Source organism: Salmo salar, chromosome ssa05 (assembly GCF_905237065.1).
Source record: "Salmo salar chromosome ssa05, Ssal_v3.1, whole genome shotgun sequence".
In the NCBI taxonomy this organism is placed as follows: Eukaryota; Metazoa; Chordata; class Actinopteri; order Salmoniformes; family Salmonidae; genus Salmo; species Salmo salar.
Window position 1 is genome coordinate 34,709,275 of NC_059446.1, and position 26,935 is coordinate 34,736,209.

At 43.4% G+C, this 26,935-nt stretch overlaps 2 protein-coding genes across 2 annotated transcripts; both read right to left on the reverse strand.

Moving 5' to 3' along the window:
* Positions 1-9,259: 9,259 nt before the first annotated feature.
* On the reverse strand, positions 9,260-11,165 carry LOC106604696 (saxitoxin and tetrodotoxin-binding protein 2). The gene is made up of 6 exons (XM_014199617.2): positions 10,849-11,165; positions 10,454-10,596; positions 10,248-10,312; positions 10,041-10,151; positions 9,708-9,812; positions 9,260-9,380 (listed from the first exon to the last, which is right to left on the reverse strand). The coding sequence occupies exons 1-6, from the start codon at positions 10,963-10,965 to the stop codon at positions 9,310-9,312; spliced, it is 612 nt and encodes a 203-aa protein (XP_014055092.2). The 5' UTR covers positions 10,966-11,165; the 3' UTR covers positions 9,260-9,309.
* A 574-nt stretch (positions 11,166-11,739) lies between these two features.
* LOC106604697 (matrix metalloproteinase-17) lies at positions 11,740-26,337 on the reverse strand. Its single transcript, XM_014199618.2, has 12 exons — positions 26,259-26,337; positions 22,891-23,254; positions 22,225-22,357; positions 21,881-22,034; positions 21,673-21,781; positions 21,359-21,536; positions 20,895-21,071; positions 20,702-20,798; positions 20,471-20,544; positions 20,006-20,155; positions 12,686-12,946; positions 11,740-12,213 (listed from the first exon to the last, which is right to left on the reverse strand). Exons 2-12 carry the CDS (start codon positions 23,047-23,049, stop codon positions 11,843-11,845), a joined length of 1,863 nt encoding a protein of 620 aa, XP_014055093.1. The 5' UTR covers positions 23,050-23,254; positions 26,259-26,337; the 3' UTR covers positions 11,740-11,842.
* Positions 26,338-26,935: the final 598 nt, after the last annotated feature.

The following is a 26,935-nucleotide window of genomic DNA, read 5'->3' on the forward strand; positions in this document are numbered from 1 at the left end:
AATTGAGGTAGATATTTACATATAGGTAGGAGTAAAGTGACTAGGCAACAGGGTTGATAATAAACAGTAGCAGCAGCATATGTGATGAGTCTAAAGAGTTAGTGCAAATTCAGGCAGCTATTTGGTTAACTATTTAGCAGTCTGATGGCTTGGGGGTAGAAGCTGTTCAGGGTCCTGTTGGTTCCAGACTTGGTGCATCAGTACCACTTGCCATGTGGTGGCAGCGAGAAAAGTCTGACTTGGATGGCTGGAGTCTTTGACAATTTTTAGTGCCTTCCTTTGACACCACCTGGTATAGATGTCCTGGATGGCAGGGAGCTCAGGCACCAGTGATGTACTGGGCCGTACGCACTACCCTCTGTAGCGCCTTACGGTCGGGTGCCTTGCAGTTGCCATAACAAGCGGTGATGCAGCCAGTCAAAAGGATCTGAGGGCCCATGCCAATTTATTTCAGCCCAGAGGGGGAAGAAGAATTTGTCGTGCCTTCTTCATGACTGTGTTGTATGGACCATGTTCATTTCTAAGTGATGTGGACACGGGGGAACTTGAAGCTCTCTACCCGCTCCACTACAGCCCTGTCGATGTGGATAGGGTTGTGCTCGGACCTCCATTTCCTGTAGTCCACAATCAGCTCCTTTGTCTTGCTGACGTTGAGGGAGCGTTTGTTGTCCTGGCACCACACTGCCACATCACTAAATTCCTCCCTATAGGCCGTCTCATCATTGTCAGTGATCAGGCCTACAACCGTTGTGCCGTCAGCAAATTTAATGATGGTGTTGGAGTTGTGCGCAGCCACGCAGTCATGGGTGAACAGGGTGTACAGAAGGGGACTAAACACACACCTCTGAGGGGCCCCCGTTGAGGGTCAACGTGGAAGATGTGTTGCTGCCTACCCTCACCACATCGGGGAGGCCCGTAAAGAAGTCCAGGATCCAGCTGCCGAGGGAGGTGTTCAGTCCCAAAGTCCTGAGCTTAGTGATGAGCTTGGAGGGCACTATGGTGTTGAACGCAGAGCTGTAGTCGATGAACAACATTCTCACATAAGTGTTCCTCTTGTCCAAGTGGGAGAGGGCAGTGAGGCGAGCAATGGAGATTGTGTCATCTGTGGATCTGTTGGGGTGTTATGCAAATTGGAGTGGGTTCAGGGTGTCTGAGATGATGGTGTTGATGTGAGCTGTGACCAGCCTTTCAAAGCATTTTATGGCTACAGATGTGAGTGCTATTGGGCGATAGTCATTTAGACAGGTTATCTTGGGCACAGGGACTATGGTGGTCTGCTTGAAACACGTAGGTATTACAGACTGGGTCAGGGAGAGGTTGAAAAGGTCAGTGAAGACACTTTCCAGCTGGTCAGCGCATGCAAGTATGCGTCCTCGTAAACAATGGTTCAGTGTTGCTTGCCTTGAAGCGAGCATACAAGGCATTTCACTTGCGCACATCCACCGAGTGTCAGAGCCGGTGTAGTAGGAGTCCACCTTTGTCCTGTATTGCCACTTTGCCTGTTTGATGGCTTGTCGGAGGTCGTAGAGGGATTCCTTCTAAGCTTCCGCATAAGTGTCCACTCCTTGAAAGCTGCAGTTTTAGCCAATAGCTCAGTGTGGATATAGCCTGTAATCCATGGCTTCTTGTTGGGATATAAACGTATGGTCACTGTGGGGAAGACGTCGTCAAAGCACTTATGAAAGAAGCCGGTGAATGATGTGGCAAACGCCTCAATGTTACCGGATGAATCCCGGAACATAACAGTCCTGTAGCTTAACATCATCGGACCACTTCCGTCACTGGTACTTCCTTTTTGAGTTGTTGCTTGTAAACTGGAATCAGGAGGATAAAGCTATGGTCAGATTTGCCAAAGGGAGAGCCTTGTATGCATTTCTGTGTGTGGAGTAAAGGTGATCTATAATTTTGTCGCCTCTAGTTGCACAGGTGAAATACTGGTAACGGATTTCAGTTTCCCTGCATTAAAATCACCGGCCAAGAGACGCGCCGCCTCTGGATGTGCATTTTCTTGTTTGCTTATGGCCTTTACAGCTTGTTGAATGCGGTCTTAGTGCCAGCATCGGTTTGTGGTGGTAAATAGACAACTAGGAAAAATCTAGATGAAAACTCTCTTGGTAAATAGTTTGCTTGATACATATAATATATCAGCTCTTAAATTAGACTGTTATACCGGTATTATAAACCCTGCTGCCTATGATATTGCAAAACTTGAAATACATATAGCCTATCTATTTACAGTGCCTTGTGAAAGTATTCGGCCCCCTTGAACTTTTCGACCTTTTGCCACATTTCAGGCTTCAAACATAAAGATATAAAACTGTAATTTTTTGTGAAGAATCAACAACAAGTGGGACACAATCATGAAGTGGGACGAAATTTATTGGATATTTCAAACTTTTTTAACAAATAAAAAACTGAAAAATTGGCCGTGCAAAATTATTCAGCCCCCTTAAATTAATACTTTGTAGCGCCACCTTTTGCTGCGATTACAGCTGTAAGTCGCTTGGGGTATGTCTCTATCAGTTTTGCACATCGAGAGACTGACATTTTTGCCCATTCCTCCTTGCAAAACAGCTCGAGCTCAGTGAGGTTGGATGGAGAGCGTTTGTGAACAGCAGTTTTCAGTTCTTTCCACAGATTCTCGATTGGATTCAGGTCTGGACTTTGACTTGGCCATTCTAACACCTGGATATGTTTATTTGTGAACCATTCCATTGTAGATTTTGCTTTATGTTTTGGATCATTGTCTTGTTGGAAGACAAATCTCCGTCCCAGTCTCAGGTCTTTTGCAGACTCCATCAGGTTTTCTTCCAGAATGGTCCTGTATTTGGCTCCATCCATCTTCCCATCAATTTTAACCATCTTCCCTGCCCCTGCTGAAGAAAAGCAGGCCCAAACCATGATGCTGCCACCACCATGTTTGACAGTGGGGATGGTGTGTTCAGGGTGATGGGCTGTGTTGCTTTTACGCCAAACATAACGTTTTGCATTGTTGCCAAAAAGTTCGATTTTGGTTTCATCTGACCAGAGCACCTTCTTCCACATGTTTGGTGTGTCTCCCAGGTGGCTAGTGGCAAACTTTAAATGACACTTTTTATGGATATCTTTAAGAAATGGCTTTCTTCTTGCCACTCTTCCATAAAGGCCAGATTTGTACAGTATACGACTGATTGTTGTCCTATGGACAGAGTCTCCCACCTCAGCTGTAGATCTCTGCAGTTCATCCAGAGTGATCATGGGCCTCTTGGTTGCATCTCTGATCAGTCTTCTCCTTGTATGAGCTGAAAGTTTAGAGGGACGGCCGGGTCTTCGTAGATTTGCAGTGGTCTGATACTCCTTCCATTTCAATATTATCGCTTGCACAGTGCTCCTTGAGATGTTTAAAGCTTGGGAAATATTTTTGTATCCAAATCCGGCTTTAAACTTCTCCACAACAGTATCTCGGACCTGCCTGGTGTGTTCCTTGTTCTTCATGATGCTCTCTGCGCTTTAAACGGACCTCTGAGACTATCACAGAGCAGGTGCATTTATACGGAGACTTGATTACACACAGGTGGATTTCTATTTATCATCATTAGTCATTTAGGTCAACATTGAATCATTCAGAGATCCTCACTGAACTTCTGGAGAGAGTTTGCTGCACTGAAAGTAAAGGGGCTGAATAATTTTGCACGCCCAATTTTTCAGTTTTTTATTTGTTAAAAAAGTTTGAAATATCCAATAAATTTCGTCCCACTTCATGATTGTGTCCCACTTGTTGTTGATTCTTCACAAAAAAATACAGTTTTATATCTTTATGTTTGAAGCCTGAAATGTGGCAAAAGGTCGAAAAGTTCAAGGGGGCCGAATACTTTCGCAAGGCACTGTACCAGGCTACTAGGTCCAATTAAATGAGAGATGCGCATGGTTATTTGTTGTATGGGTCCTTGGGGAATATCATGGCCAGAAAAGGTGAGAATATATTCTGCATTGGTTATGAAAATAAAATAGAAAAAAAGATTCCTATGTCTAATTATTTTATATTCCAAAAATAAAAAACAGAGTGTCGCTTTTCTCACTAATGGCTGCATTGTTAATATATGTTTTTCGTTTTTTTATTTATTTTTTTATTTACTTGCCAGCTTGCAATACAAAAATTATTACAATCACTAACAGATGTGCTTATACATGGTCTAAGGTTTGCAGGGTTGTGAGCACATTCTCACATCAAAATATATTTTTAAATAAATGCCAACTTTTGCATTAAAACTTGCGCACGCACATTTTGGGGTATATTTTGTACTTATACAATGTTTATAAACGCGGCGCCTGGTGTTGCAGAATCATGGCAATACATCTAGATGAGAACCATTCAAATTCTAGGTAGACCTATATGATTCAATATAACTAAGCAATAAGGCCCGAGGAGGTGTGGTATATGGCTAATATACCACGGCTAAGGGCTGTTCTTATGCACAACGCAATAAGGAGTGCCGGGACACAGCACTTAGCCGCGGTATATTGGCCATATACCACAAACTACCCAAGGTGCCTTATTGCTATTATAAACTGGATACCAACGTAATTAGAGTGGTAAAAATAAATGTTTTGTCATACCCGTGGTATACGTTCTGATTTACCATGGCTGTCAGCCAATCAGCATTGAGGACTTGAACGACCCAATTTACAATTAAGTGATAATGCCCGAGAAGCCGGTGTTTGGTGGATATATTGGCACGGGTGTTGTTATATTGGCAAACCGTGCCAATATATCCTCCAAACAACGGCTTCGAGGGCATTATCACTTTCATACAATGGCTTACCAACATTCAAATAATGATTTACATATTTTCATAAAAATGTTATTTATTCATACTATTTCATCCTTCCACAAGATATAGTCCCGACAAAAATCTAGGGTTGCTACTCAAGCCGGCTGGTCGTTCGTTCTATTGGTTTGGTTGCCAGAGAAGCGACCCAGTCATTCAGTCTCATACTGGCTGGCAACGTTCTTATCTCTTGCTTGTTAACAAGCCAACGACGGCTAACTTACAGTCACGTCAAAAAGTCCAGCGAGAATAACAGCAAAGTAGCTGATTTTGCATTAGTTTTAGCTGTTTTCTAGTGACATTTATTTGGATACATCCATAACAATGAGCTAGGGCTCTGGGAGTGTGATGTCAGGAAAATAACCTCTCACTCAACGTAAACAAAACAAAGGAGATGATCATTGACTTCAGGAAATAGCAGAGGGAGCACCCCCCCCCCCCATCGACGAGACAGCAGTGGAGAAGGTGGAAAGTTTTAAGTTCATCGGCATCCAAATCAATGACTACCAAATGGTCCACACACACAGACAGTGAGGTGAAGAAAGCACAACATCACCTCTTCAACCTCAGGAGGCTGAAGAAATTTGGCTTGTCACCTAAAACCCTCACAGACTTCTACAGATGCACAATTGAGAGCATCCTGTCGGGCTGTATCCCGCCTGGTATGGCAACTGCACTGCCCACAACCGCAGGACTCTCCAGAGAGGGGTGTGGTCTGCACAACACATCACCGGGGGCAAATTACCTGCCCTCCAGGACACCTACAGCACCCGATGTCACAGGAAGGCCAAAAAGATCATCAAGGGACAACAATCACCCGAGCCACTGCCTGTTCACCCCGCTATCATCCAGAAGACGAGGTCAGTACAGGTGCATCAAAGCTGGGACCGAGAGACTGAAAAACAGCTTCTATCTCAAGGCCATCAGACTGTTAAATAGCCATCACTAGCACAGAGAGGCTTCTCCCTACATACACAGACTTGAAATCTCTGGCCACTTTAATAATAGAACACTATTCACTTTAATAATGTTTACATATCCTGCATTACTCTTCTAATATGTATATACTGTATTCTATACTATTCTACTGTATCTTAGTCTATGCCACTCTGACATTGCTCATCCATGTATTTATATATTCTTAATTACATTCCTTTACTTAGATTTGTGTGTATTAGATAATTGTTGTGAAATTGTTAGATATTACTTGTTAGAAATTGCTGCACTGTCGGAACTAGAAGCACTAGCATTTCGCTACACCTGCAATAACATCTGCTAAACACATGTATGGGACCGATAAAATTTGATTTGATGAGGGGCAATTTTTCTTGGCATAGAAAATGTGCTCACTCGTCAGGACACTGTTTTCAGAGGAGCTAGCCAACAACACAGCTAACACAATCACTTCAAACTGAAGCTGAAAAGACTGCAAACTAGCTGCACTTCTTTCGTTTGACCTTTTTTCAATTTACATTTCTTTGTATTTATCCATAAAAATGATGCCAGACAATTTATGATTTCGATTGGCTAAGAAACGCTGCCTGCCTATCAGGCTCATCCTGGAGATCGAATTTGAATATTGAAACAATGTTGCAAATGTCCAGAGAGACTGACAGCAAGGTTTATATTAATCTCTGCTGTTGTTAACTAAATGTTAGTCTAAAAGAAATGTGAGATAATGTCTAGATGCTCTTTATATTGCCTAGCTGGGCTGATGAGACAGCGGATTGCGCAGTCAGATGGAACAGAGTAAATAGGCATTTCAACTTCATAGCTTTAGCCAGTGGTAACTTGTGGAATAGACACCGGCTGGAATGCAGTTTTAACCAATCAGCATTCGGATTAGACCCACCCATTGTATAATTAAGAAATAAAACATGAGGGGGTGTGGTATATGGCCGAAATACCACGCCTAAGGACTGTTCTTATGCACAATGCATCGCGGAGTGCCTGGACACAGCCCTTAGCCGTGGTATATTGGCCATATACCACAACTGGTTACCAACGTCATTGGAGCAGTAAAAATAAATGTTTTGTCGTACCACGGCTGTCAACTATTCAGCATTCAGGGCTCGAACCACTCAGTTTATAATTTTAAATTTATCACGTATTTAGCTTCCAGTATTACCATTTGAAAACAATAGAAAAGTGAATTCAGTAATGTACAAGGTTTTACCTTTTGAAAAAAGTTTGTAGCCTAATACATCATAATGTAAACAGAATACATCATCTCATCTCTCCAACTGTCAATAGAAAACTTCCGTCTGACTTCGGTTTATGCTGAAAACAGTGCTGCCGTTCAAATTAATTCACAGGTGATAGTCCACTCAGGTTCTTCTCGCGTTTACTCCATGACAGCGCCAAGGACATCCTATGATGAAAAGCCTGAAAGTCACTTCCTTATCTCTTCATAAAATAGATTGACATACATGACAACCCCTGGTTAGCCTACAACATTTCCTTGAAAAGGTGATGCGACAGTTGAGGTGCGCCTGTCTCAGCGCGGTCTCAACCCCACCTATTGGGCAATTGTTGAACTGCGTGATTTCAAAATCAAATCAAATTCGATTGGTCACATACACATGGTTAGCAGATGTTATTGCGAGTGTAGCGAAATGCTTGGACATGTAGTTCCGACAGTGCAGCAATATCTAACAAGTAATCTATCAATTCCACAACAACTACCTAATACACACAAATCTAAGTAAAGGGATGGAATAGATGGTATGAAATAGAGTATATACATATGGGATGAGTAATGCAAGATATGTAAACATTGTTAAAGTGGCGTTATTAAGTGATAATTAGTGATAATTTATTAAAGTGGCCAATGATTTCAAGTCTGTTTGTAGGCAGCAGCCTCTCTGTGTTAGTGATGGCTGTTTTACAGTCTGATAGCCTTGAGATAGAAGCTATTTTTCAGTCTCTCGATTTGAATTTGAGTTCAACCTAGTGTCACACCCTGATCGGTTTCATCTGTCTTTGTGCTTGTCTCCACCCCCCTCCAGGTGTCGCCCATCTTCCCCATTATCCCCTGTGCATTTATACCTGTGTTCGCTGTTTGTCTCTTGCCAGTTCGTCTTGTCTTACCAGTGTGCTTTCCAGTCTTCCTATTTTCTCAAGTTTCTGTTTCCTAGTTTCCCCGGTTCTGACCATTCTGCCTGCCCTGATCCCGAGCCTGCCTGCCGTTCTGTACCTGCCTGACTCTGACCCGATTACGAACCTCTGCCTGCCCCCGAGCCTGCCTGCCATTCTGTGCCTTACTGACTCTGCCAAGGATTACGGACCTCGGCCTACCCTCCACCTGTCTTTTGCCTGCCCCCTGTTTCAGTCAATAAACATCTGTGATTCTAGCTGTCTGCATCTGGGTCTTATCCTGAGTTCTGATACTTAGCAGAAGTATTTGAGTTAAGAATGCCTTGGAGATGCGCATGGGTGTTTGTCCTATTCATGTACTGAATAGTATACAGTCCTACAATAGGCCTAGTTATAACAAACACGTAGGCCCAATGAGTCCACACAAGCTGCATGGAGAAAAATAATGTTCAATATAAAGAAAAAAACTGTCTGTTGGCTTTTTTTGTTGTTGCTGCGTGTGATATTTTAATCGAGTATTGGTTATAGGCTACTGATTAGGATACTGTGCGCCTCTGCTGGCAAAGTCGATGCCATAACCTATTGCGTTACCACTGAGTGTCACGATCGTTATATAAATAATAGGACCAAGGCGCAGCGTGAGTAGAGTTCCACATATTTATTACTTGAAACTTCAAAAAAACTAAGAATTAACGAACGTGCAATACGTAGTGCACATAGGCAATCATACAAACAATATCCCACCACGCAGGTGGGAAAAAGGGACACACTAAGTATGATCCCCAATTAGAGGCAACGATATTCAGCTGCCTCCAATTGGGAACCATACTCACACACCAACATAGAACTATAATAACTAGAAACCCCCCCTAGTCACGCTCTGACCTATTACACCATAGAGAACCCCGAGGGCCCTCTATGGTCAGAGGTGACACTGAGACCAGCTTTTGGTGCGTCTTTAATATCACCAGTAGTGCTGATTGAAATTGGTACATTGGTTTTTAAGGACACACCTTGAATACTTCCAGCCCTACCACCTCAGCACAAGTGAGCTGATATAAGACAGGTAAATGACCAACCCTGGCGTTCATTGGGGGACGTCTGTATAACTGGATCATGGACTTCCTGTTTGATCGAGTCATATGGGTGAGGGTGGGGTCAGAATTGTCAATGTGGTTTGAAGTTGACAATGGTACTCCTCAGGAAAGTGTGATGAGTCCGGTGTTGTTCACCCTGGTCCCTGATGATATATTACATATTTAAGGAGGTAGAACAGGGAGTGTGTGTCTGCCTGTTTGTGTGCGTGCTTTAGTGTGTTTATGGATGACGATGCATTTCAAAACAAGCAGTCAGTATGAGAGTACACCATTTTATTAATGCAACCATTCCATCCTCAGTAGCCATATCACTGTGAACCATCCTTTTCATCTTGTGACGCAACAATGTGTGAGCTCTCCTTTTTCTCAGCGCAAAACTCTGCAGAGAGGAGAGAGGAGACGTTAATGAGAACTTGGACAAGGTTTAAATTAACACAGGACTCAGCCAACAGGGATCTATTCTAAACTGATGAATGACAACATAAATGAATACTAACCTTTTTTTAAGCTTTAATATTGCAGAGAGAATGTGGCTTCTATCAATGTAATTGTCTGCATAATTTCCAATCCCCTATATATATTTTTTGGTAAATATATATATTATTTTAAATATACAGTATATCTTTTTTAGATATTTTTCTTCAACCCTACCACCATAATACTAAATGTTGCCTGGTGTTCTTTTGATGAGTAGGTTAATAATGACCTGTAACTCCATCATAGGAATACTGTGCAGGCTGAGGATACTGGAGGCATTCTGCTTGCTTCCGGAACTGTTTCAGCTCTGCCTCCAGCAGTGTGCTGGTCTTCCCTGGAAATAGAAGAAGAAAGAAACTGGTTGATTCCATGACTTGATTGACCAAGGTTTCCACATTTTTGTTGGGTAAATGTTGGTTCTGGCCATTGGAGGGATCTAAAAAAAAACACACACACACACACACACACACACACACACACACACACACACACACACACACACACACACACACACACACACACACACACACACACACACACACACACACACACACACACCTACCAAAGATATAGAGAGATCGGATGTGCACTTCGTCCATGGTGCTATTGAAGTCCATGACGAGACAGTCAGGGCAGGATAGTAGGAAGCGTACAGTGGAAGTTACATTATTCTCTATGTATGAAAAAAAACACAGTAACTCACAGTAATTTAACAGCATTTTTTCTATCAGATCATGGATGGCCTGCCAGTCAATAATGTTTGACTTACGTGAGATTTGCAAAATGTTTTTGGAAAGGGTCATGTTGACAGAGGAGCCAAGACATTTTCCATCACTGGCAGAGGAAATGAGATAATCATTAGAAAGATATTTTTCTTAGAGCTGTAGAATGTCTATTCACATAGCATAGCAACTGTGTCTAACGACACATGACAAGTGGTTAGAGACAAGGCTGTAGAGAGTTACTATCACTTACATCAAGTTTCCCTGGTTCAAAAGGACCGTCTCGGTGTGTGAAGTGGGAAGGATTTCAATCCATGAGCTGTTGGTCTTTCTCAATATTGCGTTGAACATCTCATGGTCCGAGAAACCCTCGATGAAGATCCACTTCCCAAAGACCTGTGGGAAAATGTATTTGTCTGTTATTTAATTTCACACATTTCCGTTTTATAGCACTATTTGTCTGTGAAGCATAGTGCTTGAGGGCAGAGGATCTATTCTGCCTATAAGTTGGAGTCAAATGCCTTTTAAATTCCATTAGAGTCAATAGAACACAGTTCACATATTGGAAATCATCACTATTTCTAACATACCCCAATACCACTGTGGGCCTCTATTGAGGTCCACTCTATAGATAGGCGATGTACTCACATTATGTTGGTCTTCCGGTGCGAGCAGTTTCACCAGATGTCCACAATCCTTTGGTGCCGGTACTGCTGTTCCCACTGACAACAGAGCAAGGAGAGGGGCCAAGTAGAGGACACACATCGTGTAGATCAAGGTAAACTGAGCCTTCAGAGAAGTAAGTTCTTAGCAAGAATGAAGCCTTGGTTGTCAATGAGCTGAAACACCAATTTATACAGAGGTAAGATGTAGAGTGTTTTAAAATAATGTTTCTCCCCAAGTTACGTAATACTGAAGTTACCCAAATCGGCATGTGGTTGAATGCTAGGGTGCAGGGAAATTCCAAAACTGCCCCAGTGACAGCAAGATTAAACCACTGGACCTCTACAACTATTAATTATTTATAGTTTGTTTGGTTTGGTCAAGGACTTATAGGGCAGCACCCCAAGAGGCACATTTTGACGGTGACTACGAACCTAATGGTGACGTTTATTGCTATTAGTATCAAAATATAAATGAGTCATCTGCGTTTATGGTTTAACAATGAAAACTGAAGGCAACAGAGTTGTTTTATTTTATTTGGTCAGATAAAATGTTCTGAAATCATCAAGTGTAGGCTGTACAACAAGGTGCTAAGGGATACATTTCACAGACAGACAAAGAGGTAGACCAGCAGCAGATAACTGTTCATAATTCATCTGAAATGTCCAGGACAAACATTCCTCCTTTGGGGTGTAGGGACTTCTTGGTTGTGTCCCAAATTCCCACCTTCTCCTAACCCAACCCATATATCACAGCCCTAAGGGTAGGTATGTGGAATGGATTGTAAGGGTGCATGGCAAACTTTGTCATAGTGGAAGGTGAGAAAGGGCCTAGCACCATAGACAACAGCAGCCACAACCTGGAGGGAATGGGGGGGGGAGAGAAAGGGGGAGGCCATTGTTGAGTATTGGGACGTAGCCATGGGGTAGAAGGGGGTGAGATGAGGACGCCGTCGAGAGTATTGGGACGTAGCCTAACATCACACAGTTATCAGGGAGAGGAGAGTCAACAGCAGGGCACATATGAACGAAGTCATGCTCACGCTGCTAACTTTTGCTCCATTCAGGCAAGTGCAGGGCCAGTGCTGCTGTCCCTCTCTGTCTGTGTCTAGGCCATGGCCGCTCTGGCCTCCCCTCTCTTCTCCCCCCCTCTCCTCCTTCCCCCTCTCGCGGAGCTCCTGTCGTCCAGTAGGGGGAGACAGAGAGCGAGAGAAGTTGTCTAGGACAGGTGCGGAGGGGTGAGGGCAGTCCAACCAATCGGTGGCCAGGGATCGAGGGTATCCTACCTCTGGGACAGAGGCTGGGTAGGGGAACTTCCAATATGAATCTTCTTTGAAGAGGTAGATGGAGCCTGAGGAAGGGATCAGACCTGGTATTTCAATTACTTTTCAATACATTTCAAAACAAGTATTCTGATAACCTTTATTAATACACTGACTCAAATACAAACCAGGTATTTCAAAATAGTATTTGAAATAAGTATTTTGAAATACTTTGAAATACATTTTGGTATACTATTTGGTTTTTACAAATAACCATTAAAATATTAAAATAAAAGTACTTGTTTGGGCTGTGCATTTGAAAATACTAAAATATACATCAAATAAATACTCAAATACACATGTATTTGAACCCATGTCTGGAAGTGATATAGCATGGGGCCTAATAAAAAAATATATAATTTTTTTACATACATTCACACATGTACAGTATTGTGAGGTATTGTGAGGTGTCTCACATAATCTTTCACAGTCAGTCTCATAGAATCTCACAGTCTCTGTTTTCCTCATTCATCTCTCTCTCTCTCTCTCTCTCACACTCACCGTCTCTCTCTGTCGTAATCCCGTTCACTCCTCCTCTGATGAGCTCGGTCCAGGTCTCACTCTCTTCTTCCTCTCCTCCTGCTTCCCCTTTTCCAATGTCCCCCCACATTGGTCCTTCCTCTGGGTCCCACATCAGGCCCTGCTCCTCCTCTCCTTCCTCTCCTCCCTTTCCCTCTGTCTCGCCCCCTTTCCTCAGCGCTGAGAGGGGGCGGGGGTAGCCCTCCTGGAGAGAGAGGTCATTGAACAGCCAAAACTGGGATTCTAAAACACAAAACAGAAAGAGGCAATAAAGAGTCTTCTCAAGCTTCAGGTTTGGTTTACAATTCATAAGGTTATATGAATATGGGCGGAGAGAGAAACTAGAATCATGTTCGTTTTTCTAGATTGCTAAGACACTTTTAATGACAACACATCCCCCACGCTGAACCTCAACACAGGGGCCCCTCAGGGGTGTCGTGCTCAGTCCTGCATGGCCAGGCATGACTCCAACACGATCATTAAGTTTGCCGATGACACAACAGTGGTAGGCCTGATCACCGACAACAACGAGACAGCCTATAGGGAAAAGGTCAGAGACCTGACCATCCAGGACCTCTACACCAGGCGGTGTCAAAGGCCCTAAAAAATGTCAAAGACTCCAGCCACCCTAATCATAGACTGTTCTCTTTGCTACCGCACGGCAAGCGGTACCGGAGTGCCAAGTTTAGATCCAAGAGGCTTCTGAACAGCTTCTACCCCCAAGCCATAAGACTCCTGAACATCTAATCAAATGGCTACCCAGACCATTTGCATTGACCCCCCCCTACCCTATTTTACACCGCTGCTACTCTCTGTTGTTAACATCTATGCATAGTCACTTTAATAACTCTACCTACATGTACATATTACCTCAACTAACCAGTGCCCCCACACATTGTCTCTGTACCGGTACGGCCCTGTGTATAGTCTCGCTATAGTTATTTTAATGCTGCTCTCTTTTGTTACTTCTATTTCTTATTCTTACTCATATATATTTTAACTGCATTGTTGGTTAGGGGCTCATAAGTAAGCATTTCACTGTGACTAAGGTCTACACCTATTGTATTCGGCGCAGACTCAACAGCCTTGGTTTCTCAAATGACTGCCTCGCCTGGTTCACCAACTACTTCTCAGATAGAGTTCAGTGTGTCAAATCGGAGGGCCTGTTGTCCGGACCTCTGGCAGTCTCTATGGGGGTGCCACAGGGTTCAATTCTCGGGCCGACTCTCTTCTCTGTATACATCAATGATGTCGCTCTTGCTGCTGGTGATTCTCTGAGCCACCTCTACGCAGATGACACCATTCTGTATACTTCCTTCTTTGGACACTGTGTTAACTAACCTCCATTCCTTCAGTGGCCTCCAACTGCTCTTAAATGCAAGTAAAACTAAATGCATGCTCTTTAACCGATTGCTCCCCGCACCTGCCCGCCCGTCCAGCATCACTACTCTGGACGGTTCTGACTTAGAATATGTGGACAACTACAAATACCTAGGTGTCTGGCTAGACTGTAAACTCTCCTTCCAGACTCACATTAAGCATCTCCAATCCAAAATCAAATCTAGAATCGCTTCCTATTTCGCAACAAAGCAGCCTTCACTCATGCTGCCAAACATACCCTCGTAAAACTGACTATCCTACCGATCCTTGACTTCGGTGATGTCATTTACAAAATAGCCTCCAACACTCTACTCAGCAAATTGGATGCAGTCTATCACAGTGCCATCCGTTTTGTCACCAAACCCCATATACTACCCACCACTGCGACCTGTATGCTCTCGTTGGCTGGCCCTCGCTTCATATTCGTCGCCAAACCCACTGGCTCCAGATCATCTGCAAGACTTTGCTAGGTAAAGCTCCTCCTTATCTCAGCTCACTGTCACCATAGCAGCACTCACCCGTAGCACGCGCTCCAGCAGGTATATCCTCTCTGGGCTAGGTGGGACGAATTCGTCCCACCTACGTAACAGCCACTTGCAGCCTGTGGCGCGATTTTCAAAACCTTAAAAATCCTATTACTTCAATTTCTCAAACATATGACTATTTTACAGCTATTTAAAGACAAGACTCTCATTAATCTAACCACACTGTCCGATTTCAAAAAGGCTTTACAATGAAAGCAAAACATTAGATTATGTCAGCAGAGTACCAAGCCAGAAATAATCAGACACCCATTTTTCAAGCCAGCATATAATGTCACCAAAACCCAGAAGACAGCTAAATGCAGCACTCACCTTTGATGATCTTCATCAGATGACAACCCTAGGACATTATGTTATACAATACATGCATGTTTTGTTCAATCAAGTTCATATTTATATCAAAAACCAGCTTTTTACATTAGCATGTGACGTTCAGAACTAGCATACCCCCCGCAAACTTCCGGGGAATTCGCTAACATTTTACTAAATTACTCACGATAAACGTTCACAAAAAGCATAACAATTATTTTAAGAATTATAGATACAGACCTCCTCTATGCACTCGATATGTCCGATTTTAAAATAGCTTTTTGGTGAAAGCACATTTTGCAATATTCTAAGTACATAGCCCAGGCATCACGGGCTCGCTATTTAGACACCCGGCAAGTTTAGCACTCACCATAATCATATTTACTATTATAAAAGTTTCATTACCTTTTGTTGTCTTCGTCAGAATGCACACCCAGGACTGCTACTTCAATAACAAATGTTGGTTTGGTCCAAAATAATCCATCGTTATATCCGAATAGCGGCGTTTTGTTCGTATGCGTTCCAGACACTATCCGAAATGGTAAAGAAGTGTCGCGCATGGCGCAATTCGTGACAATAAAATTCTAAATATTCCATTACCGTACTTTCGAAGCATGTCAACCGCTGTTTAAAATCAATTTTTACGCCATTTTTCTCGTAGAAAAGCGATAATATTCCGACAGGGAATCTCCTTTTCGGCAAACAGAGGAAAAAATCACAAAGGCGGGGGTGGTCGGGTCACGCGCATAAGCCCAGAGTCCCTTGATCGGCCACTTGAGAAAGGCGATAATGTGTTTCAGCCTGGGGCTGGAATGACGACATTCTGTTTTTTCCCGGGCTCTGAGCGCCTATGGACGACGTGGGAAGTGTCACGTTAGAGCAGAGATCCTTAGTAAAAGATAGAGATGGAAAAGAAGTTCAAGAAATGGTCAGACAGGCCACTTCCTGTAAAGGAATCTCTCAGGTTTTGACCTGCCATTTGAGTTCTGTTATACTCACAGACACCATTCAAACAGTTTTAGAAACTTTAGGGTGTTTTCTATCCATATGTAATAAGTATATGCATATTCTAGTTACTGGGTAGGAGTGGTAACCAGATTAAATCGGGTATGTTTTTTATCCAGCCGTGTCAATACTGCCCCCTAGCCCTAACAGGATATTTCACTGGTCACCCCCAAGGCCAATTCCTCCTTTGGCCGCCTTTCCTTCCCATTCTCTGCTGCCAATGACTGGAACGAACTGCAAAAATCACTGAAGCTGGAGACTCATATCTCTCTCCCTAACTTTAAGCACCAGCTGTCAGAGCAGCTCACAGATCACTGCACCTGTACATAGCCCATCCAACTACCTCATTCCCATACTGTTATTTATTTTGCTCCTTTGCACCCGAGTATCTCTACTTGGACACTCATCTTCTGCACATCTATCACTCCAGTGTTTAATTGCTATATTGTAATTATTTCGACACCATGGCCTATTTATCTTCTTACATCTAGACGTTCCGCTAGCGGAACACCGCTCCAATATCCAATGATAGGGCGTGGCGCGAAATACAAACTCCTCGAAAATCCGAAAACCTCCGAAACTTCCGAAATTTTTCAAACATATGACTATTTTACAACATTTTAAAGACAAGACTCTCCTTTATCTAACCACACTGTCTGATTTCAAAAAGGCTTTACAAGGAAAGCAAAACATTAGATTATGTCAGGAGAGTACCCAGCCAGAAATAATCAGACACCCATTTTTCAAGCTAGCATATAATGTCACAAAAACGAAAACCACAGCTAAATGCAGCACTAACCTTTGATGATCTTCATCAGATGACACTCCTAGGACATTATGTTATACAATAGATGCATGTTTTGTTCAATCAAGTTCATATTTATATCAAAAACCAGCTTTTTACATTAGTATGTGACGTTCAGAACTAGCATTCCCACCGAACACTTCCGGTGAATTTACTAAATTACTCACGATAAACGTTCACAAAAAACATAACAATTATTTTAAGAATTATAGATACAGAACTCCTTTATGCAATCGCGGTGTCCGATTTTAAAATAGCTTTTCGGTGAAAGCACATTTTGCAATATTCTGCGTAGATAGCCCGGCCATCACAGGCTAGCTATTTTGACACCCACCAAGTTTGGTACTCACCAAACTCAGATTTACTATAAGAAAAATTGGATTACCTTTGCTGTTCTTCGTCGGAATGCACTCCCAGGACTTCTACTTCAACAACAAATGTTGGTTTGGTTCCAAATAATCCATAGTTATATCCAAATAGCGGTGTTTTGTTCGTGCGTTCAAGACACTATCCGAAGGATAACGAAGGGTGACGCGCCGGCTCATATCGTGACAAAAAAATTCAAAATATTCCATTACCGTACTTCGAAGCATGTCAAACGCTGTTTAAAATCAATTTTTATGCGATTTTTCTCGTAAAATAGCGATAATATTCCGACCGGGAGTCGTTGTTTTCGTTCAAAGACTAAAAAAGTTAAATGGACTCTTCACGTACACCGCGCGCCCGTCTCATTGTTCTCAGATCGACCACTATCCAAATGCGCTACTGTTTTTCAGCCATGGACTGCAAAGTCATCATTCAACGTTCTGGCGCCTTCTGAGAGCCTATGGGAGCCTTAGAAAGTGTCACGTTACAGCAGAGATCCTCTGTTTTCAATAAAGAGAATAAAGAAGGCCAAGAAATGGTCAGAGAGGGCACTTCCTGTTTGGAATCTTCTCAGGTTTTGGCCTGCCATATGAGTTCTGTTATACTCACAGACACCATTCAAACAGTTTTAGAAACTAGGGTGTTTTCTATCCAAATCAAACAATTATATGCATATTCTAGTTTCTGGGCAGGAGTAATAAACAGATTAAATCGGGTACGTTTTTTATCCGGCCGTGAAAATACTGCCCCCTATCCATAACAGGTTATTGCCTTACCTCCCTTATCCTACCTCATTTGCACACACTGTACATAGACTTTTTCTATTGTATTATTGACTGTATGTTTGTTTATTCCATGTGTAACTCTGTGTTGTTGTTTGTGACACACTGCTTTGCTTTATCTTGGCCAGGTCGCAGTTGTAAATGAGAACTTGTTCTCAACTAGCCTACCTGGTTAAATAAAGGTGAAATCAAAAAATAAAACGAAATAAAATAAAGAAACATTTGATTTGATCTCCATCATAACCTAATGAGCACAACAGTATTCTCCAGTAAGTCATTTCTCATTGCTTTCACATTGCAAAAGCTAAGCACATTTTTGCAAAACAGTAAACACAAACACAACTCTCTACAAAAGACGCAAAACTCAGTTCAGTAAATAATGACAAACATTTGGTCAAAAATTAAAACATTTGGTCACAGCTGATACAAATTACTCCCATGAATGTGCACCTCTTCTGCACGGGTGCAAACCTTCTTTGCACAATTGTTCAATCTGCAATCAGTCCTTATTCATGTATTAAAGAGGTTACCTCTGAGTAGCTGAATGCAAGCATGGACCAAGTAAGAGGCTGAGGGCAAGGACAAAGGAGCGGTAAAGGGGCCCATAAAGCAAGATAGTTCAGCTCTCAGTTAAAATGAAAAAAGGTAAAATAAAGCTGTTTGTTTCTGGATATTCATGTTCTTGAGTGACATTGTTTCTACTTTGTTTCTACTACTCCCCCTCTCCAACACTCGACGTCGCCGGTCTACTAACCACCGGTCCTGGCAACCCATCATTACACATTTCTGTGCTTTATCATCAGACACACCTGGACTTCATCACTCCCCTGATTACTCACCCTTTATCAAGCACTCCATCGTATTCACCCCTCAGGCAGTATTGTTTATGTTTCCATGTTTGACGCTTCCTTTGTTTTGTATCGTTCCATGTTCTTCGTAATTAAATTCACTAACTGCACTTGTTTCCTGACTCCCTGCATCTACTTTACAGTTGGTCATCTTTGGTAAAATCCTTTTTAGGAAAAAAGAATACAGCCCATGCTGTGATAATATGTTTACTTACCTTTTATGGTGCATACTATAATTATAGTATCAACCAATGTCACAGACCTACAAAAGAGGGTTAACCACTGGCCAGCAGCATACCACCCTGTGACCCACTGCTGGCTTGCATCTGAAGCTAAGCAGGGTTGGTCCTGGTCAGTCCCTGAATGGGATATCAGATGCTGCTGGAAGTGGTGTTGGAGGGCCAGTAGGAGGCACTGTTTCCTCTGGATTAAAAAAATATCCCAATCCCCCGGGGCATTGATTGGGGACATTGCCCTGTGTAGGGTGGTATCTTTCGGATGGGATGTTAAATGGGTGTCTGGACTCTCTGTGGTCACTAAAGATCCCATGGCACTTATCATAAGAGTAGGGGTGTTAACCCTGGTGTCCTGGCTAAATTCCCAATCTGGCCCTCAAAATCATGTTCACTTAATCATCCCCAGTTTACAATTGGCTCATTCATCCTCCTCTCCTCTGTAACTATTCCCCAAGTCATTGCTGTAAATGAGAATGTGTTCTCAGTCACTTTCCATGTAAAAAAAAAACATGTTAGGATGTGTTGTAGTCAGTATTTATTGGGCCATTGTGCAACGATTGTTTGAAATAATCAATCAAAAGTATTTATAAAGCCCTTCTTACATCAGCTGATATCTCAAAGTGCTGTACAGAAACCCAGCCTAAAACCCCAAACTGCAAGCAATGCAGGTGTAGACTTTTCAATGAATAACTTTTCATGACATAACAGGCTGTATGTTTTGATGGAGGTAGTTGATTTTGTGTAATGTATTTAATGTTTTCAAGCAATCGAGAAACTTTAACAGTTTAGTCAGTTGAGTAGCACTAATTCTCCTCTGTTCATAATGTGTCACTGATGCATTGTGATGCTATGTGGAGTAGAAGAATCAGACTAATCTAAGGTCAGTTTATAATTTCCCTTCTAAATGGTTAAGGTTAGGAGTCGGGGATGGAATACTGATCCTAGATCTGTGGCTTAGGGCAACTTCTACCCAGAGCTATCTGTGTGGAGGTCTAGTGTGTGGGGTGGCTGGGGTCAGAGGTTACCTACCAGTGATGAAGATGATGGCGTGGTCCGAGTGTCTCTCCAACACAGCCTGCAGAGGGGGCAGGTTAGGGGGCAGACCCCCCCACAGCCTCCTCACCGAGGCCCCCCGGCCCGACACCAGCCCCCCAGTACTGACCCGCCACATACTCAGCCCTGCCAGAGAGGGAGGTTGGTCAGGAGGTGACAGATGAGAAAGGGAAGAAAAAAAATGTAGAAGGTGAAGGAGGGCGGGAGCGAGGTGAGGAACAGAGAGGAGGAAGGCACAGTAGGAAAGGTGGAACGAGAGAAAGGACGATGGGGTGAAGGAAAGATGAAAAGAGGTGAGACAGAGAGGAGTTCAGCACACAGCCCTGTAATCGTGGATATATCCACCGGGGGGCGATGATGCCAGTAGAATAATGAGGGAACCTGGGGACAATAGTCACAGCAGAACCCAACCAACAGGCAGCCTACCTACACCACACTCACCTTTAAAGAAGAACGTCTCTCCCCTAATGTTGGCCACTGCATCAAAGCTAGTGTTACAGCGGTCTACAGAATGTCTGAAAGAGAAGGAGCGAGCAGCAGAGAGGGCAGGAGTGAAATGGAGGGAGGGAGGGATGGAGGGAGGGAAGGCCGAGAGAGTATTATTTGTTGAGTGGCTAACCCTTCTCCTCTTTTGTTTCCCTGTCTGTGTCCTTGTGTCTGAAGTGTCAGTACCTGTGTCTGTGTCGGTGTCCGTGCCTGTCGCGATGCCGCAGCTGAGGTTCAGGAGCCAACCGGGGAACGTCTGTGACCATGAGATGATTTCTATTACCTGCAAACACAACACCGTCGTTTCAGAACCAATCACACACACACATGTACACACACACAGACACACACACACACGCACACACACACAGTGACTGACCGTAGAGCCTGGTGATGTGCTCCAGGTCGTGGGGGCCCAGGCGGTAGTGTAGAGGATCTCCTACGGGGCTCTGGTAGTAGGGTCTCATCACAGAGCGCCTGGCAGACGAGTGGGACAAACCCAGGGCATGGCCAAACTCATGCACCAGGACCGTGAACAGGTCAGTACCCTCAGAGGCTGGGGTGATGCGGGGGATGGGGGTTGGTTCAGGTTAGGGCGGTTGTTAGTAGTGTGTTGACTGCATCCATAACATTCTCCAAATTGAAAACTTACATCTAAACCCATTTCTATTGTGAACCTCAGTGGAGACTCAAACTTAAATTCCACCTACCTTACCAGAGGGCTATCAGTGTAATACGATTACCTATCCTTAACTTTCAGATCTACTGTTTGATTTGGAATCGGGCCCTTGAATCCCCCAGTACCTCTCTCTGCTGTCTCTGGGTCTTTTTGTTGTCACTCACCTGGCTGGCGGAACGCCCACTCCTCCTCAGCATCCAGGTGTACTCCGCCCGCTCTAGCAGGGTCAGAGGGGAAAAAGGCGTGGCCAACAGCTCCCCCTGCCCCATCGAAGGGGTATCCGTCACCATGGAAACCGTGGAGGAAGTCCACCTGCATGTCTGCCCCTTCTGAGCCTCCCACCTGGTAACAGGAGAAACAGGAAGTGAGGTCAGAGGAGAGAGAGAGAGAGAGAGAGAGAGAGAGAGAGAGAGAGAGAGAGAGAGAGAGAGAGGGTAATCTTTCTATTCAACTAACACACCCAGGGAAAGAGACTGACCTCGTGGAACTCCAGTGGGGTTGGGTCAGCCCACACCCTCAGGGCGTAAAACACCAGGGAGCGAATCGTCTCACGGGAGAGGGAGGAGGAGGTGGGGTATGAACGCAACCTAAGGAGAATTAGAGAGGTATTGAGAGTGAAAGTGACAATGGGTTGATTAGTGAGATACAGAGATGAAGGAGGAATAGTGAGCAGTAGTCTAATGAACCTCCAGTTGATGTTCCTTCGTGTCCATGTGGTCACAGCCCTCTTTCTCCTCAGGCTCTGCCCCTCCTGGAGCTGATTGGCCAGTGGTTTTGGCTCCTCCCCTTCATCTGGCAGTGAACATCGTGGGGCTCGCATCAGAGCAAGTGTCTCCTCATCTGAGAGAGGACAGAGAGAGAGGAGGTCAACAATAGGTCAGTAACACAGGAGTGAAGGAGAGAGGGAGAGGGGGAGAGAGAGAGAGAGGGAGAGAAAAAGAGACAGAGACGGAGGTGTGAGAGAGAGAGCAACACAGAGAGGATGGATATAATCAACCTAATTTTCCCAACCCTATGTCTATTTTCTCACCTGCAACTCCTGTATCCTCGAGGCCTGCGAACCTCTGCATGGCTCTAACAGCATGAGTGACAGCTGTCCAGGCCTGTAGCTGTCCAGTAGAGGGGTCTGAGGGCGGGAGGTAGCCATACCTGGTCAGCCAATCCTGGGACAGGAAACAGAGGCATTGCATTGAGAGGCATTATAGTAGGTCAGTCCTAAAACGTTATTTGTGCTGCTTCGAGACATATGTAGAGTAGCTGAAGTGGACGTTTTGAGAGGGTAAAGAGATCACTAAGCTAAGTGAAGATTAGATAAGTGAAAATCAGAGTTTGACTGCTCCTCAAAGTGTGTCTATGTACAGTATCTAGACTAATCCTGTGAAGGTACATCTCCATGTCCATGCGAGCCCAGTTTCACAATAAAACATATAGGCTTGCTCAACACTCTGGCCTTGCAGGCAACGATGTCAAGTGAAAAAATGTATGATACAAAATCAGATAAGGGCATATGATTTATCACTTTGGTAGTGAATTTGTATTCATATTTTTTTCTCTTCACTATTTCACTCTTTTTTTGTAAACTATTTTCACTTCAAAGGCCATCATAAATGATAGCAACTTGCTGAAATAAATAATCCATGCTGGATGAATAATAAAATAGCCGTAGGGTATTATACGCCTCCGCATTTTTCCTCACCACCAGTCCAGTGCTTTGGTCGTCAGTGGGGGTAACAGGAGCAGAGGAGGTGGATGCTGTTGTATTCGTTGGGGCAACTGTCGAGCCTTGGACCCCGGCCACGGACACGGTTTGCGTGCACGCGCACAGCAGGAGAAAACTCCACGCTGCTGCCTTCATCCCGCTGGCGCTCGCATATTCCAATGAAACTCGCAAAACAAAATTGGAGTGAACATTTATCGCCTTAGGTCAGTTCATCCAGACGAGGGGTCCGGGTCTCCGAAGTGTCATCCGTCCTTCATGGTCGAGTTGATGTGAGGAGTGAAGATAAGCTGTGACAGGACCAGTGCTTCTCGGGACGTATTGACACTGCTGGTAAAACGCTCTGGAGATGGGAGAGCACCGGTTTACATGTTAGTTTTCTGCTGTTGTTGCCAACGAAAACTTTCATGCTATCTCTGATCATGCTGTCATTACATTACACACTTTATGTTAAAGTCTTTAAATGGCTTTACAAAGCTTGGCCTTTGCACTATATGTCGCAAATCCTTTAAACATGCAGAGGTATATACATTATCATAATAGCCCAGCACTGTATCGCAACAAACCTGTATAGCCTAGTTTTTTACTCAGCATAAAAGTGAGTAAATCTCCATTATCATTGAGAAAATTGAAATATGTAGCCTAAATAATGCAAAGATAAAATACTATACTGAAAATAATGATGAATGAAAATGTCAATGAAGATAGTCAGGAGATGGAGGCTACATACAGTTGAAGTCAGATGTTTACATACACCTTAGCCAAATACATTTAAACTCAGTTTTTCACAATTCCTGACCTTTAATCCTAAAAATTCCCTGTCTTAGGTCAGTTAGGATCACCACTTTATTTTAAGAATGTGAAATGTCAGAATAACAGTAGAGAGAATGATTTATTTGAGCTTTTATTTATTTAATCACATTCCCAGTGGGTCAGAAGTTTACATACACTCAATTAGTATTTGGTAGCATTGCCTTTAAATTGTTTAACTTGGGTGAAATGTTTTGGGTAGCCTTCCACAAGATTCCCACAATCAGTTGGGTGAATTTTGGCCCATTCCTCCGGACAGAGCTGGTGTAACTGAGTCAGGTTTTTAGGCCTCCTTCCTCACACACACACACACACACACACACACACACACACACACACACACACACACACACACACACACACACACACACACACACACACACACACACACACACACACACACACACACACACACACACACTTTTTCAGTTCTGCCAACAATTTTCTATAGGATTGAGGTCAGGGCTTTGTGATGGCCACTCCAATACCTTGACTTTGTTGTCCTTAAGCCATTTTGCCACAACTTTAGAAGTATGCTTGGGGTCATTGTCCATTTGGAAGACCCATTTGCGACCAAGCTTTAACTTCCTGACTGATGTCTTGAGAGGTTGCTTCAATATATCCACATAATTTTCCTACCTCATGATGCCATCATTTTGTGAAGTGCACCAGTCCCTCCTGCAGCAAAGCACCCCCACAACATGATGCTGCCACCACCATGCTTCACGGTTGGGATGGTGTTCTTCGGCTTGCAAGCCTCCCCCTTTTTCCTCCAAACATAACGATGGTCATTATGGCCAAACAGTTCTATTTTTGTTTCATCAGAACAGAGGACATTTCTCCAAAAAGTATGATCTTTGTCCCCATGTGCAGTTGCAAACAGTAGTCTGTTTTTTTATGGCGGTTTTGGAGCAGTGGCTTCTTCCTTGCTGAGCGGCCTTTCAGGTTATGTCGATATAGGACTCGTTTTACTGTGGCTATAGATACTTTGTACCTGTTTCCTCCAGCATATTCACAAGGTCCTTTGCTGTTGTTCTGGGATTGATTTGCACTTTCGCACCAAAGTACGTTCATCTCTAGGAGACAGAAGGCATCTCCTTCCTGAGCGGTATGACGGCTGCGTGGTCCCATGGTGTTTATACTTGCGTACTATTGTTTGTACAGAGGAACATGGTACCTTCAGGCGTTTGGAAATTGCTCCCAAGGATGAACCAGACTTGTGGAGGTCTACAATTGTTTTTCTGAGGTCTTGGCTGATTTCTTTTGATTTCCCCATGATGTCAAGCAAAGAGGCATTGAGTTTGAAGGTAGGCCTTGAAATATGTCCACAGGTACACCTCCAATTGACTCAAATTATGTCAATTAGCCTATCAGAAGCTTCTAAAGCCATGACAGAATTTTCTGGAATTTTCTGGAATTTTCCAAGCTGTTTAAAGGCACAGTCAACTTAGTGTATGTAAACTTCTGACCCGCTGGAATTGTGATACAGTGAATTATAAGTGAAATAATCTGTCTGTAAACAATTGTTGGAAACATTTCTTGTGTCATGAAGAAATTTGTGGAGTGGTTGAAAAACGAGTTATAATGACTCCAACCTAAGTGCATGTAAACTTCCGACTTTAACTGTACATGTTCAATAGGCAGATGAATCAAGAAATAGCTAATCAGGAGATGGAAGAACATTTAACATAAAATAAGTAGGGGAGGGTTGTGTTAGTGTGTACAATAAGACACTGGATTTAAATGCAGAGGGAAAGTGGATGGGATGGGGGTGGGTGTAAGGGGGGCTGAGAAGAATGTGGTGCTTTAATTAAATTAGCTGTTGTCATTTAGTAAAGAAGGGGGGCAAAGAGGGAGGGATGGATGGAGGGATATAGGGATGGTGGAGGACAGTTGTAAAGTAATGAGACAAAGTGGAATGGGGGTTCAGTCCTTTTCTCAAGGGACAGATAGAAGGAGAAAGGGAGGAAATAAAAGCTGTGGTGTTTCGGCCTTTGTTTCAAGGATGAAGGGAGATAATAAAGGGATGAGAGAGAGAAAGACAGAGAGAAGGTAGGCTGTACAGAAAGAAAAAAAGAAAGAAAATAAGAAAATAAGGGAGGGGTACAGTAAGAGGGTGGCATGTGATGGTTGAGTCATGAAAGTGCAGTGAGGCTCAATTGTTGTTAATGAATGGATTCTTTAATTATGTTGGGTTCTAAACACGCACTCTGGACCTGGACCCAACATCTGGTTCAGTGCATGTGCATCACGCACAAATGGTTCTAACACCCTCTGTCAGACAATATGGCAGAGAAACACATTAGCTAAAAAGAATATACTGTACGTGCTAATATACATACTGCTAATCTACCAATGAAGAGAGGGTGCGAAACATATAATACCAGTTAAAGCTAAATACATCTGTACACCGATACTGGAAACATAACAAACTAGTGCATACACAGAAACAAAGTGTGTACACACATATGACAGTTAATGATTGACAGAGCAGCATTAGACAAAACAAGATAAAATGCAGTTTATCCTATGCTTACCAGCTCTTCTTCCCTGACTTTTATGTCCTTCTTTCGCTGATCTCTCGCACTCTCTGTTCTCTCACTCGCACTCAATCTGAGCAGATGTGTCCCTCTCTCATCCCTCATGCTAACCCGACCCCCCCCCCTTCATGTTTCTGAGCTCTCACAATAGTTTCCTCTATACAGCCCCCACCACCCCTACATCAAAATCTGCGTGCGTGTGTTTGTACGTGTGGTGTGTATCAATGGAGATAAAGCCTCTTTCCATCCCGTAAGAAGATTGACAGTTTCCCTTGCTCTCTCTATCACTCACTCACACCATATGGCTGCCAGTGCTTTCCAACTGTTCAGCTCCTAATCAATGGTGAGAAGTTCCTACGTAGCCTATAGCAAGTTCAATATGAAAACCACATTCTGAATGAATCCATGTTTTTAAAATAAAACAATTAGGCTCAGAAACATGTTTGGCACTGCGTATAAAAATGTATTGTATGTGTAACTAAAGCCTCTCCCTGTTGGATTAGTGAGAATGAGGCAGCGTAGATTGTGTGTGTGTGTGTGTGTGTGTGTGTGTGTGTGTGTGTGTGTGTGTGTGTGTGTGTGTGTGTGTGTGTGTGTGTGTCCACATGTTTGACTGTGTGTGTGGGGGGGGGGTTAGTAACATTTTGCTGAAATCCTCTTAACGACAGGATTAA